The 15911-nt window shown below is 43.9% G+C and overlaps 1 protein-coding gene across 13 annotated transcripts in view; it reads right to left on the minus strand.

The window, feature by feature from the left end:
- The window catches only part of TRPM2 (transient receptor potential cation channel subfamily M member 2), a 52560-nt gene that overhangs the window by 21222 nt on the left and 15427 nt on the right, over positions 1-15911 (minus strand). For 7 of the 13 annotated variants that reach the window (XM_060242038.1, XM_060242037.1, XM_060242042.1 and 4 more), the window contains 6 exons: positions 13563-13913; positions 8145-8282; positions 4481-4610; positions 3377-3522; positions 1840-1952; positions 961-1174 (listed from right to left, as the gene is read on the minus strand). In XM_060242038.1, the coding sequence (XP_060098021.1) occupies positions 961-1174; positions 1840-1952; positions 3377-3522; positions 4481-4610; positions 8145-8282; positions 13563-13913 (1092 nt within the window). Of the gene's footprint in view, positions 1-960; positions 1175-1839; positions 1953-3376; positions 3523-4480; positions 4611-8144; positions 8283-13562; positions 13914-15911 lie in introns of those variants that run through there. The other 6 variants (XR_009555583.1, XR_009555582.1, XM_060242040.1 and 3 more) reach the window with 5 other exon arrangements.

Below are 15911 nucleotides of genomic sequence, written 5' to 3' on the forward strand. Positions count from 1 at the left end.
ATTTTAAAAAAGATTGCATACTTTTGGAATTGAAAGCTATCTATTGATTCAGAATGTATGGAACTAGCAGTACTGCTTGTCTCCAATGACATCAGGAGTAATCAATGAGAAGACTCAGAGACCATATTTCACCATGACAGGAAGCTCATTACTGAGTGCTCTGATACAGGATTGCTAACAGTACAATCCTAAACACCCTTCTAAGCCCAATAAGTTCAGAGGACAAAGCACTGCTTAGGACTGCATTGTAAAACAGTAAAAAAAAAATGACATAAAAAAACTAAAAGTTCAAAAATTACACAGGCAATAGAGAGGGAGGAACAGTGTGTTGAGAGTCTCCAATAACAGCATAGGCATGGATCAATGGCAATATTGATGACAATCACAATATTAGTGATACTCAGTGCTTTTTTGTAGAAAACCCCCAGCAGGAACTCATTTGCATATTCACCCACACACCCCTACCACCAAGTCAGCTGGAACGGTGTTCCTGTGCATTCCTGCTACTAAAAAAAAAAAAAGCCCTGGTGATACCCCAATATCACCATTGTTTCGCACAGGGCTTTTTGTAGAAAAAGCCTAGCAGAAACTCTTTTGCATATTAGGCCATACCCCTGCCACCAAGCCAGCTGAAACAATGTTCCTATGTGCTCCTGCTTTGAAAAAATAAAAAAGCCCTGGTGATACTCCAACAGATGTCTTAGCTGGAGGGAAAATAGTATTTTCCATTGTTGGAATACTACAGTTTATTTCTAAGAAAATGCATTTTGCAAAGAGCATGGTAGCGAAGAGAATGAAATTTAGTTCCAGTAACAGAGGAACAATTACAAGTTCCCGGCATAGCAAAATGATAGTTTAGGAAGGCCCTAAGCCTGAGGCAACAGTACACAGATGCTAGAATGCACTCCTTTTCAATTGCACTATCACCAGTGGGTCTTACATGCTTGGTACAACCAATACCTGACGTGTTTCCTCGCACACCAGGGAGAAAAGCCAGAAATAGATGACATACTCCCGCCAGGATGGAACTGGCTGAAAATCAACCATCAACACATAGGCAAAGAGCCAGAGGAAGCTGAAATAGGACAGAATGTTGAGGTGGAAGATGACCACAGGAGCTGTGAAGAAGGCTCGGAAGCGAGTCAGGCAAGTCATTGGCTGCAGCCTCTTCTCCCTGTGGAAAGGAAGGAAGTGGGAAAGAATGATGTAGGCAGAGATGACTGCAACAGGGATTTCACATCTTTGCATGACTCTACAGTAACTAGCTCTCTAGCTGTGCTATGTAGTCACAGCCAAACTGCATCCTTAAGGCTTGTTGTTTGTGTGTATTATAATGATTTCATCAACACTAAGATGGAAACAGCTGATTCTAATGTGAAGGGAGGACACTGCTGAAAAATGTGGTCTGCTTCACCTATGACACTTTTCTTGTATGGTTGTCACTATCACATTGTTAGTTATGTCTGTTTTTCTGTATATACATAGTTTGGAAATGCACTGCTAATCAGTATTTTTCTCTCTATGTCTATGCATAATACTCCCTAATACGGAGTCAGACCCTTGGTCTATCAAGGTCAGTACTGTCTGTTCTGACTGGCAGCTGTTCTTCTGGTTCTTAGGTAAAGGTCTTTCATGTCACCTACCCCTACTTGATCCTTTTTACTTGAATTGCTGGGGACTGAACCTGGGACATTTTGCATGGTAAGTGGATGTTCCACTACTGGGCTCTACCACTTCTAGCTGGGATCCCATCAGTATGCTGTCTTGTGCATGCATGCACACAAACACACACACACAAACATGAAAGCTTAAAGTTGTGCAGCCAAGCCCTGCAAATACCTGAATGTGATGAAGCCAGTGTAGAGCAGGGGGAAGAACAGCATACACAGGATGACCTGACAGATTCCATTATCAACACTCATTTTCCCCCACCAGACTTTGGTTAAGAAAGCCTGCAAAAGAGAGAAGAGTACTGTGAGAGCAAGACCCAGTGCTGGCTGGGGTTTGCGTCTATGTCCTGCATAAGGTGGCAGACAGACGGTAACAGATGGGATTATTTTTTGTAGAGATGAGGAGGAAGAAGACCACATATTTATACCCTGCTCTTCTCTCTGAATCAGAGTCTCAGAGCTGCTTACAATCTCCTTTATCTCCTTCCCCCACAACAGACACCCTGTGAGGTGGGTGGGGCTGAGAGAGCTCTCACAGCAGCTGCTGTTTCAAGGACAACTCCTAAGAAAGCTATGGTTAACCCAAGGCCATTCCAGCAGGTGCAAGTGGAGGAGTGGGGAATCAAACCCGGTTCTCCCAGGTAAGAGTATGCACACTTAACCATGACTCCCCATGCCTGAAGTCACTGTGGATTTTATGGCACAGAATAAGAATGACAACAAAAAAAGACGTCAAAATGGTCTCCAGAGGAGAGGTGTGTTCCAGCCATGGCTGAATTAGACTACATACTCAGCTCTGCCCTCCTTTGTGGTCCAGCCCAAGTGCATGGATAAGAAGCTTGACTTGACTATTGTGCCTCTGCATGACCACCTAGCTACATGTTTGTAACCTGGGACAAGGGTGGCAGCATCATAGCAACCCTTTTATCTGATAAGGACTCCAGCAGCTGCTCACAGGAATGTGGCAAAAGTGTGTTTACAAGATTTCATGGTAGTTGGAGGATCACCATTTTGTGATCTTTCTTCATGAGCTCATGAAGAAAGGCTAATTTTTCCCCCCTCCTTGATGAAGCAAAAAAACAAGTGTAAACTGAGGTGTCTTAAGAGGAGGTTCTGTCACTAGAGGTCAAACACATTGGTTTTAATTTGAAAAGAAAAAATAAAGTTAAGAAGGCTTGCTTCTGGTAGTCTTTTGAGGGGTGGAGGGAGGGAGGGAGGAAGGAGAAAGAAAGAAAGAAAGAAAGAAAGAAAGAAAGAAAGAAAGAAAGAAAGAAAGAAAGAAAGAAAGAAAGAAAGAAAGAAAGAAAGAAAGAAAGAAAGAACTTACCATTTCACTTCATTTTATTTTTCTCTTAGGAGTTCTTAAGGGGGAAAGACTAAGCAAGCAAAGTTCTGAAGTAGCAGCAATTGGTGGGAACTCAAGTGCAGACTGACTTTTTTATTCCAAAAGAAGCAGAAGCAGTGGCGGTGGAAGGCACTCTTTACATGGAAAAAGGTAATGGTTAAAGTTCCTCCACAAGCAGTAGTGGAGAAGAACTCTCTAGTAAAGGGTGGGAGGATAAACTTTCCCCAGGATAGCTATCCCTTCTGGAAAAGGCATGGGGATGACCTTAATGGACACTCATCACTGAGTTGCTATTGTACAGTAACAGTAAAACAACATTGCTTTTTCATATGGTCATCTGGAAACACACCAAGAAAACTACCTGGATGCCCCCATGAGACACAAACTTCATATTTTTGGCCTCCAGGGCTAGCTGCAGGCAGGTGGTTTTGCCCCAAGCATCTGAGATACGGATCAGGAGCTTCTGAGCTCTTTCTTCATCCTTCCGATAGCATTCAGTGAAAACACCTAGAAAATCAACAGCAAGTAGTGACATTTATTACTTTCAAAGCATCTGTTGCCTTCACATGGACTTTCAACATGAGTGCAGCCTGACTGCCCATGTACAAACACCACATGCTACACCCAGTGTGTACTGTAGACACAGAAGTAAAGGATGCAGCCCAAGTGTGTGGCTAGAACTGAAAGGAAAAAAGTGGGAGAGGAGGACACCCAAAGACAAACTCAGGAGATGGGCTTAAGAGACTAACCACATTATACATTTTCCTGAGGTGTGCTTCCAGGTTGAGTTGGCAGTCCAAATTCAATTTGGATCATAGCACATGGAGAGAGCTTTCTTCCCAGTGCCATTTTCCCAATTTGAAACAGCCCCCAGAGATCACTATTTGTCCTTTTGGGAGTGGGTAGGTTGCACGTATACCACTGGGGTAATGCAATTTTCCCCAAAAGAAAAAACAGTGGCTCTGGGGGGCCATTTCAGATCAGGTAAACAGTGGAGTGCAGGGAGAAGCTGAGGCCTCCCTGCTTATACACTGTGGTCTCAATCAATAAACATCTGATTGACTTAGGATGGACTCAAACATGACCCAAAGACTGTGTAACATGTAGTCAAGCCTTATTAGTTATACTCAAGCTTCTGAGTGTGGATTCCAGTGACTGAGAGCACTGCTGAACAAACAGCTATATAAAACTTGCCACATTTCAGTTTGAATCAAATCCCTGGGATTTGTATGGCTGCAATTGTGCTCCAGTATTTTTGTGAGATAATGCCACAGGAGAAGGAATTGTAGGACAGAGTCGAGCAGGTTGATCTCTAAAAGGATACTTGGGCTGGGAGCTGCATGAGGTCAATGCAGTATACAGTGAAACAGGAACAAAGCAATTTGGGAGGTGGCAGCATGAAAGTAGAAACTGGAATTTCTATTCGGCCCATACCTGAAGCTGAACAACCCCAAACCTGACTCACCAATGGCTCGATGTTCATACTCCTCTGCCAGAGTCAGCATTTCCTCTGTGCTGTCAGTGTCATCTTCCTCTTTGGACAGCTCCTTGAGTATCTTGCTGCAGGCCAATGCTGCTGCAATGCAGTCCTGGCTCTGCAGCAAAAGAACTCAGATTAGCAAGAACATGATACTTCTTCTGACCCTGGGTGGGTGGTGCACCCTTCTGCAGTCCTAGTTTTTGGAAGGGAGGTTTCCTTTTCAGCACAGATCACCATTTCCACTCCTAGCCTCCCAGTACCTTAGCAATTCTCTGCTTCCCACCAACTCCTCTATGCTCTGCTTAAGGTCTTGTTCAGGGGCAGTTCCCCCACCTCCCACTGCATGTGCCAGTTGGTGGCATGCCAGGCCAATTTGCTCAGCACACAGGGCTGGTTTTCTGCCCAAGCACCCAAGCTGAAACCCTGAGATTCTGGCAGGACTGCTAGGGCAAAGCTTGCTCTTGTGTCTGGCCAAATATCTATCTATGCATTTTTCTTCTGCCAAGGAGTTCAGAACTCAGTACATTGCTCTTCTCACCAATTTATCCCTACAATAACACTTGCTGGTAAAACAAACAAAGAGAGTGACTAGCAGAGAGAGTGACTGGGGGGAATTGGGTTACTCAGGGTCACCCAATGAGCCATAGCAGAGTGGGGATTCTAACTCAGGTCTTGCAGGTCCTGGTCCAATCACTTCCCAACAGTGCAGCAACATCTTCAAATGGAGAGATGGGGGTGGCACTCACACCAAACAGGTTGCCTACCCTCCTCTAGTTAGCACAGGTGTAATAAACATGTGTCTGGTCTATTCCACAAGTTCCTTTCAGACTGCAGATGGGGGCTAACATAACATAACTGAATAGTTCTTAATACAAACCAACAGAACCCTGCATGCAGAAGTCTAGCAAAGCTAAAAGAAGAACCTTTCTCCTTGACAATTAATTGTTCATGCTCTTCCTGATTACTTAAATCTGCCAGGGGCAGAGAGACCAGCTGGGTTAAGGAAGTAGTGGTCACCCCAGCCTTGAAACAGAATGTGGTGTGTGTCCATGTCTAAAGATGATTACTCTGAACCCAGGAGACCTCAGTAATTATTGACAATTCTCAAATGTTCCATTTCTGAGCAAGTTGATTGAACTGGAGGTGGTTGGACAACTTCAGGCTTTCCCAGATGAGAAAAGTCATTTCGATTCATTTCAGTCTGGTTTCAGTCTGGTTATGGGACTGAAACAGCCTTGGTTGTCCTGATGGATGGCTTGCATCAGGTGATGTGCTAAGGAAGTGCAATGCTGTTGATTGTGACTTAGGGATGGGCACAAACTGAAGCATGAAGAAAATTCATACCATTTTTGCCCTATTCATGGTTTGCAAACCGAAGTTCATGATCAGTCTACCAGTGGTTTATGGATAGGGCAGAAAGCAAGGATTAAAAGGGACTCCAAGGCTGCACCCCCACCTCACTCAGCTGTTTTTCAAGATTTCTGAAAACCCCATTTAAAGTGATTGCCAGTTTGGTGTAGTGGTTAAGTATGCGGACTCTTATCTGGGAGAACCGGGTTTGATTCCCCACTCTTCCACTTGCACCTGCTGGCATGGCCTTGGGTCAGCCATAGCTCTGGCAGAGGTTGTCCTTGAAAGGACAGCTGCTGTGAGAGCCCTCTCCAGCCCCACCCACCTCACAGGGTGCTTGTTGTGGGGGAGGGAGATAAAGGAGATTGTGAGCCGCTCTGAGACTCTTCGGAGTGGAGGGCGGGATATAAATCCAATATCTTCTTCTTCTTCCTTTCAGCAGGGTTTGAAGGGCCACAAAGCGGTTCAGTTTGCAAATGAACCTCCCATGAAGTTTAAACTGACATGAACCACATTTTTCTGGTTCATGCCAACCCTATTGTGGACCTCTTGTAGGCCTTTGATATCATAGATCATGGTAGCCTTGTGGCCTACCCTATTGGACTGGGATTGGAAGACACAATTCTGTGGCAGCTCCATCCCTACATGGAGAAGGCTTCAGAATGTGGTTCTAGGGAACTGCTCCTTAACATCGACATGAAACCACTGAGTGAGGTCATCCAGAGATCTGGGCTGGGTTGTCATCAATATGTGAATAACACTAAACGCTCTCACACACTTCCAGCTGATCCCAGGGAGAATGAAGAAACCTAAAACTGGTGCTTGGAGCAGTTTTTGAGTGGATATGGACTAATAAATGGAAACTTAACCCTGGAAAGATGGAGGTGCTACTGGTGGGCAGACCCGGGATTTAAGGTGTCACCCATTCTAGATGGAGCTGCATTCTTCTTGAAGGAACAGGTCTGTGGTCTAGATCTGTAGTCTATGGGTGCTCTTGGATCCCAGCCTACTGCTGGATAAGTTGTGGACAGGACTGCCTTTTACCAGCTTTGACTGGTTAGCCAGCTGTAGCCTTTCCTAGGCAGAAAAGATCTGGCCACTGAGAGGCATGCCTTATTCGCATCTAGGTTAGATTACTGCAACACACTCTACATGTGGCTGCCCTTGAGAAGAGTTTGGAAACTTCAGTTGGTACAGAATGCTGCAGCCAGGATGTTGACTGGAATGGGTTTTAGGGACCATAGTACTCCAGTCTTGGCCCATCTACACTGGTTCCAAATTTATTCCCAGGCACAATTCAAGGTGCTAGTTCTGAACTTCAAAGGCCTATGTAGTTTGGAACTAACATAATCCCATGTGAATATACCTAACCACTACAGTAATACTTGAAGGTCCTATTCCAGGTGCCCCAGCTTCTGAGATTAGGTGGGTGATAACCCAGGAGAGAATCTTTTTGGTTGTGTCACCAAAACTCTGGAAATCTCTCCCCAGGGAGATGTGTCTGTCCCTTCTGTTGCCCTCTTCCTCTAGTGGATAAAGAGTTTTTTGTTTTGTTTGACATTTCCTCAGGGATCTCTCCCTCCTGAAAAATGTTTTAATTGTTGTTTTTTAAGTCTTTGTACCTATTTCAGCTATGTTTTTAATTGTTTTAATGACAGATGTGTTTTGAGGGGCTGATTTTAAAACATGATTTTATCTATGTTTTAATTTGTTGGCTGCCTTGGTGGTCCTTATAATGGCAGAAAGACAGGTTATAAATTTTGTGAAATAAAAATGGTTTTCGACATTGAGGAATTTTTTAAATGGAAGACTAGTAAATCATGTGCATCTTCACTTGCAGTCTGCAGAAACAGCACCTCAGTGAAACCAAAGTCTCTTTGTCAAGTGTATCCCAACTGTCAAAGGCATCCTCATTAACCTTCTCACTAAGGGAGTCTTGCCAGCAGGATCAGTGAAGGTCACTGCCTTTAGAGGTAGGGCTCAGAACCATTGACCAAGTGATGTTTCCTAAACTGAAGGCTCTCCCACTACCATTCTAGGTGAGTCCAGTCCAGTCTGGATGTCTGTGTGTGTAAAGTTCTGTGAAGTCACAGCTAATTTATGGTGACCCCACTGGGTTTGCAAGGCAAATGATTAAGCAAAAGTGGTTTGCTATTGCCTTCCTCTGCAAAGTTTTCCTTAGTGGTCTTGTGTCCAAGTACTAACCCTGCCTAGCTTCTGGGATTGGATGAGATGAGGCTATACTATACCTTTCAAGATCCCTTCAGTTTGGGTACAACTTAGAAAAAGAAGTCTTTACCTGGGCCCAGATGATTTCAGCCAGCTCCCTGCGGTTTTGGACAACTGCCCAAATGAGCAAGTCCCTCACAGGATCCATGGTGAATGCAACGCGGCCAGCAGAACGCTTGTAGAGGGACCGAAGACTCACCCCTTGTACCTACAGAAAACAACTTCCTTGTAAAAACTGAGGCAAACAACAGCTGCTAAGAAAGTTGGAGGCACTATGATCAGGGTGGCTTCTACACAGAGATTATTCTCCATTTACCTCTTGTTGCTGCAGAGCATCCACACATCAGTTTTCCCCTCATTTTTCCTTGCCTCAGCCCTCCACAGCTGCCAATTCCACACCTTTTTCAGGCTTAAAAATTAGTAATAACTATACCATTTTAACATGATAATCAATTGTACTAGTTACCAGCCTTCCTTTAAAAAAAAAAAAAAAGGAAAAGCAAGCTTCTCTCCTTTTTGATGTAACTGTAACAAGATGCAGCTGGTACATATACCATTCTAAATCTGCAACCAAAAAGGGCTAAACACTAATGTTAAGAAAAGGAACCTGGGAACTAGTACACTGTTGCAATAGGTTGTTATATTGTTATAATGCTACAGCAATATAGTTAATTTCTATTTTTAAAAGCCTGAAAAGGCCCTCCAGTGGAGGGGTGAAATGGCTGCTGAAGCGACTGAGGTAAGAAAAAATGGTGCTGATGTAGGCAGAACCTGAAAAATTGTACAACGTCCTATCCACATGGTATCCAAAGACTCTTTGGCTGCAGTTGTTTTGAAAAGATTATATAAGGTCAAATTGGGGAAGATCACAGCAAAGTAGGGGAAAATACATTAAAAGTCTAAACAGAGGATGAAGTCATGTGGATTCTACTGAAAACAGAACTGCTGAAAGGAAGCAAAATCTCCATATAGAATCCAATTTCTTTTCTAATACCTCCAATCAGATTTTTGAAGCACTACAAAACCCTGCAAATCCTGTCTGCTAAAGATAGCAGCAACAGCATGAGTCCATACACCACTGATGCCTCTTTCATGCCACCTTCAGCTGAAGAGGAAAAAAAAAATCTGCTTTTCCACACAGAGGTTAACGTCCTGTGTATAATTTAATCGGATTCTAACTCTCAAGCTATTAGTTTGAGATGAATAAAGTATGCTGAAATATTATGTAGGTCAGGTATGTCCAACAGGTAGATCGCGATCTACCAGTACATTGCAGAGGGGTCAGAGGTAGATCGCCAGCCCCACTTGGTTTCATGGTTTGCTGGACAGGTGTTTGGGTTTTTTGACGATTGTTTGGTGTGGTGGTATTTGATTATTGATGCCAGTATTATGAATTCTTATTTTTACTTTTAGAACTGCATGTGTGGTTTTGGCATCATCCAGAGGTCTTCAGTTCCTGTTGATCTTTAATACTTTGGGACAGTGACGGTTTTGGACCAGATTCAGCCAGTGTTGACTTAGCACCCCAGCCACCCCAGTATAATGAAGATGAGTGTTCCAAAGAAGAAGAAGAAGAAGATATTGGATTTATATCCCGCCCTCCACTCCGAAGAGTCTCAGAGCGGCTCACAATCTCCTTTACCTTCCTCCCCCACAACAGACACCCTGTGAGGTGGGTGGGGCTGGAGAGGGCTCTCACAGCAGCTGCCCTTTCAAGGACAACCTCTGCCAGAGCTATGGCTGACCCAAGGCCATGCCAGCAGGTGCAAGTGGAAGAGTGGGGAATCAAACCCGGTTCTCCCAGATAAGAGTCCACACACTTAACCACTACACCAAGAACAGCAAAACCTACCACTTTCATGATGAATGGGAAATGGACCACTACTTCATCATGGTGAAAGTCAAGTGTTGTTGTCTACTTTGTAATGCTGCTGTATCCTTGCTCAAAAAGGGTAATCTGGAGCGTCATTATAAGGCTCTGCATAGCAATAAGTTTGATGCTGATTTTCCACCCAAAAGTGAAATTCATAAACTGAAGCTCAAAGAACTTAAATCTAAATTGGCTGCACAGCAATAGTTGATGGCGAAGCCAAGGTCACATTCGGTCAATGCAACCATGGCATCCTTCAAGGTCAGCAACCTGATTACAAAGAAATGCAACCCTTTCAATGAAGGAGAATTTGTAAAAGATTGTTTTCTTGAAGCAGCAGACAATCTTTTTGAAGGATTTAAGAATAAGAAAGATCATAGCTGCTGTTCAAGATGTACAATTGTCAAGAAACACCGTCGTGCGGCAAATAGAAAAGATGTGTGGACATCTTGTTGAACAATTGTTGGAGGATGTTTCAATTTGTGTTGCTTTCTCACTCCAACTGGATGAATCTACAGACAAAAGAGACATAGTCCAGTTACTAGTCTTTATCTGGATGGTTTTTGAAGACTTCAGTGTTAAAGAAGAACTACTTGGAATGATTTCTTTAAAAGGGAGAACTACTGGTCAGGAAATATTCAGCTCTTTCCATTCTTTTGTGACGAAGTGTAATCTTCCATTGCATAAACTTGTTTTCATCATTACTGATGGAGCAAGAGCAATGACAGGTGAGGTTAACAGTTTCATAGGCCTCTGTAGACCGCATGACGACTTTCCAGATTTCCTTTCTTACAACTGCATCATTGACCAGCAAGTTTTGGCAAGCAAGAGACTCAATACAAAGACTGTCATGGACATCACTTTCAAAATTGTAAATTCAGTTTGTGGAAGATCACTTCAAACATGGCTTTTCAATCTTACTCTTGATGAAGGGGCAGCGGAAATAATTTTGCACACAGATGTAAGGTGGCTAAGTAGGCACAAATTTCTGCAAAGATTTTGTGATGTGCTGAATGAAATAAGAAGGTTTTTGAAGGAGAGGGGAGATGACAAAGCAGTTGGACGATGACCAGTGGTAATGTGATCTGGCATTTCTCGCTGACTTTACAGGCGAACTAAGTGATATGAACATTGAACTACAAGGTAAAAACAAATGCATTGGTGAGATGATGAGTACAGTTTCATTCTACAAGAGCAAATTTGAGCTAATGATGACTGACCTTGCAAACAACACTTCTGATCATTTTCCCAATACGCAGGACTGTCTGGGACAATATCCAAATTTTGTTTTTCAGAACGAGAAGTATGTGACAGAAATCTGCTCTATTATCCAGGAATTCGAAAAAAGATTCTGTGACTTCCAAAGAATTGAAAAAGTTGTGGAGTACTTGTCATACCCATTCAAAGCAGATATGGACATTAAGGAAACTGCAGATGCTATCAGTAAAAATTACTCATTGAACAAGGCATCTCTTGAAAACGAAATAGTAACCCTTAAAAATGACATTTGTCTCAAGACCCATACTGAGCAAGAATCGTTTTGGAAGCTAGTGCCTAGAGATAAATTTCCCAACTTGAGAAGATGCAGTGAAGCCATATACTCCTGTTTTGGTTCAACTTATTTGTGTGAATCTGCATTTTCCCATCTGAAAATGACAGAGAGTACACAGCGTTCCAACATGACAGATGAACATCTCCAGGATTCCCTGGCCCTCATGCAATATTCACTCAACTTCAAAAAGCTGGTGGATGAAATGCAGGCTCAGACATCTCACTAATTAGCAAGAGCGAAGTTTTAAAGATTGCGCAAGATCAGCCTGGATCAACACTTCACCTACATTTAACACAAATTACTCAATAAAAGTTAAAGAAAGTTATTAAGACAGTTAAAGAAAGTTATAACAATAAAAAATTAAGAAAAACTGTTCGCAGTTCTTTCTGGATCTTCGTCTCTGGTTTGGTTTTGCTTATTTTGCTTACCAGTAAATGACAGAAGGTGTATTGTAAATGGGGGGGGGGGCGTGGTGGAACCCAACTTTGGTGGGTTAAAATCGAATTCGAAACTAATTTGAAACTTAATTTTCATGGTGGTAGATCACCAGCACTTTTGTCCAGAAAAAAATAGATCACAACCTGTTCGAAGTTGGACATGCCTGATGTAGGTAATTAATTTATAAACATGTTTCTTTCTGTTGTCCCCCACTTTGCTCCAGTCTTTTCCAACCCTAGTTTGATATGGGAAAGACAGCAGTCAAAGAGTGTTTGCATGTCATATGAATGGGGAAATGTACACTGGTTCACACATTAATTCTTTGTAAATTGACTCCACTCCCCTTCCAGTGGCTGCCTCTGTCCCTCTTCCACTCCACTGGAGGGATTTTTTTTTTTTTAAATTGGTAATTGCTATATCACTATAGTTACAACAATAAAGTAACTACCACTTTTTAAAAACAGACAAACAAAAAAGCCCTCCAGTAGTGTGTGCTGGGGGAGCAGTGGTGGTCATGGATACGTACACTAAGTGCTGGGGAAATCAACATGTGGATACGCCATTGGTTTTGCAAATGCCTCTGCATTCACAGAGGAATAAGAGCTACAAAGACCATCATGACCATATGGAAGCAGTCTCAGTAAGGAGTCACTATGCAGCTTTAGCCACTAGAAGAAGGAAAAAGCTAGGAGCAGACCAAGTTCTGGTGGACAAGGCTCTTTCATAAGAACATAAGAGAAGCCATGTTGGATCAGGCCAACGGCCCATCAAGTCCAACACTCTGTGTCACACAGTGGCAAAAAATTTTATATACACACATACACTGTGGCTAATAGCCACTGATGGACCTGTGCTCCATATTTTTATCTAAACCCTTCTTGAAGGTGGCTATACTTGTGGCCGCCGCCACCTCCTGTGGCAGTGAATTCCACATGTTAATCACCCTTTGGGTGAAGAAGTACTTCCTTTTATCCGTTTTAACCTGTCTGCTCAGCAATTTCATCGAATGCCCACGAGTTCTTGTATTGTGAGAAAGGGAGAAAAGTACTTCTTTCTCTACTTTCTCCATCCCATGCATTATCTTGTAAACCTCTATCATGTCACCCCGCAGTCGATGTTTCTCCAAGCTAAAGAGTCCCAAGCGTTTCCCCCTTTCCTTCTCTAGCACTATCTCCTGAGTAATTTGGGGGACTCCTGGCTTTTAGCCCCTTGTAAGAAAGGGTTTGGGATGGAAAGATCAAAGACCAAAACCGGAAATGTGGATCAAAATGGAGCACCAAAGAAGGGTTTGGATTACAGTCTGGAGTTCCTAAATGCCAAGAGCAGAAATCCTCAATCTCATTTCATCCTCAACTGCTTCTTCAAAGTTGCAGCAGGAAACAGTGATATAAGTTAAGACTGATTTATATTAGAAGCTTAGCAAGGATTGGTACTGGGCTGAAGCACATGTATCTCTGATATGCTGTGCATCATACTGGGCCACTACTCTCTGCTATTAGGAGAGGGAAGAAGGCAGCCCAGGTATGGATAAGGAAGCCCCATGGTAAAAAGAATTGAGAAGTCCTACTGTATAGCAAGGGAGGCATATAAGACTTAAAGGGGTTAACAGCAATGCAAAAATAGAGTACGTTGAGCTTGATATGAGGCACAGCGATGGAGAGACGATGTCGCTCAGTATTCTTCGGCTTGGGGTACAGCGGTTGTGTGAAGTCCCCCAACAGCTCCCTTAGCACCTGGGATACATGATGCAGCTGGACCTTGGGCACTTTGGAGAAGGCCGAACGCTCCTTCTCTTCCAGCAGCACCTTCTGCAGCTTCCCATGGAAGACACTGGAGGCCACCAAATTGTCATAAAGATAGTTGAGGGTATCCCAGGTAACAAACTCCTTCAGGCGCACACCTTGCTCCAGAAACAACTTCACAAATTCTGGCTTGTTGGCTATGAGGGCAGCAGCCATCATTGGGTGCAGATCACAGGGCTGTCGGGCAGGAAAACAGCCAGTGTTAATATAGAGGGCCCAGGTTGTCCCCCCACCCCCCATGACATGGAAACAGGGAGAAGGTGTAAGAAAGGGAAGTCCAAAGGCAAAGAGGAGGAAGCAGGCAGGAAGCTGGAGCCACTTCTAGTTAATAGCAGCAGCTGAAGATTAGTCATGAAACCAAAGTAAGCAGGCAGAAAACAGCTAACAGGAAGAATCCAGCAATCACAAGCTCAGCTGTTCTGTCTTGCATTGTGCCTACATTTATATTTCAGTGAAAGGAGGAAAACAGCAGTCAGCTCCAAGCAAGCAAACACACTAGTGTTTCCCATGGACATCAGTTTTCCCCTTCCCCCTCTGAAGATGAAGGGTGACCTACAGCAACAGGGTTTTGAGAGGAATATTGGGCTGCCACAGGATGGGTAAGGTAGGAAAAATCTGCATTTCACAGGACCAAACTGCAGCTCTGTAAATGCTACTGGGGGTTCAAACTGATATCTGCTGAGCCAGAAACCCCAATCCCACCCCACATGGAGATGCTACTGCTGTTTCAGCTAAGAAACTGGAGGTTGCTCTGTTGTTCTAGGAATGACCCAGGTAATAACTGTCAAGGTTGATGTTTAGAAAGTATGAAGCCCAATTTTTTAGCAAGCCCAAACTAAAAAGGGACCCTGCTGCTGCTGCAACAATAGGGGTTAAAGAACTCACATAGGATGCGACCTTCCAGGTGGGGCCTGGGGATCTCCCAGAATTATAGGTCATCTCCAAACTACAGAGATCAGTTCTCCTGGAGAACATGGATGCTTTGGAGGGTGGACTCCATGGCATTGTACCCCACTGAGGTTCTTGTCCTCCCCAAATTCCACCCCCAAAACCCAACCTGGATCTGGCAACTCTAACTCCCCATCCCCTGCTGGTAGCTGGGGGGGGGGGGGACCTGGCAACCCTAAACTCATGCCACTGTTTCTACAGCCCTCAAATGTAAAAACATTTGCTGCTGGAAACAAAGCTACTTGCAAACAATAAAATAGGAAGCAGAAGCAGTAGGAGGAGCAGCAGCAGCAGAAGAAGCAGTGATTGGATTTATATCCTGTCATAGAACTGGTGGCAAGTAGGCTTGCCAGTTCCCAGGTGGGGGTGGGGGATTTTGTGATTTCATGGCCAGTTGGCCAGTTGGCCAGTTGACTACTGGCAGCCACCCCTTTCCCTCCCCTCCTGTGAGATTTAAAGGGCCCTCCAGCTGATTGGTAAGAACACATGGCCCACCAATCAGCTGGAGGTCCCTCTAAATTTTAGAGGAATTCAGGCATGGTAGCCCCCACTTGCAAGAAACCAAGAAAGCCTGCAAGAAAGGGAACCTTCCCTTCAAATGGTTTCTTGCAAGTGGGGGCCACCTGTGCCTGAATTCCAAGCAGTGAATTCACCTCATTGCACAGCGCCCTCTTGCAAAGACCATTTAAAGTTAAATGGTTTCTGCAAGCGGGTACTGCCAGCACCTTCCAAGGGGCTGCATTCCCAACATAATGATATCACTTATGTGTGATGTCATAATGTTGGGGACATTCCCACCCCTTCCTGGAATGCTTCGTAAAGCTCCCCACTGGTGACAAGGTAGAACCTGGCAACCCTAGCTGGTGAGAGAAGAGTGGGCAAATCACATGGTCCACACACTCTACCCTTATCTCCCAGAGCCTTTTGTTGAGGAGCAAATAACCTTGCTTTCTTTTCTTTTCCACAATGGCAATCCAGCAGACAGAGAAAGGGTTCCTGTGCTGACATATTTTGCCCACTTCCTTGCAACAAGTAGAACAGGAGGTATCTACCTATCTCAATTATATCCTGCTTTTCCTCCAAGGAATTTGGGACTGCATATGTGCTTTATCTCTTCTGTATTTTGTCATCACAACAATCCTGTGAAGTAGGTTAGGCTGAGAAAGGATTACTGGACCAAGGTTGCCCAGTGAGTTTTATGATTCAGGAGGCATTTGAACCCAGGTC

This window comes from Heteronotia binoei, chromosome 6 (assembly GCF_032191835.1).
Source record: "Heteronotia binoei isolate CCM8104 ecotype False Entrance Well chromosome 6, APGP_CSIRO_Hbin_v1, whole genome shotgun sequence".
Lineage (NCBI taxonomy): Eukaryota > Metazoa > Chordata > Lepidosauria > Squamata > Gekkonidae > Heteronotia > Heteronotia binoei.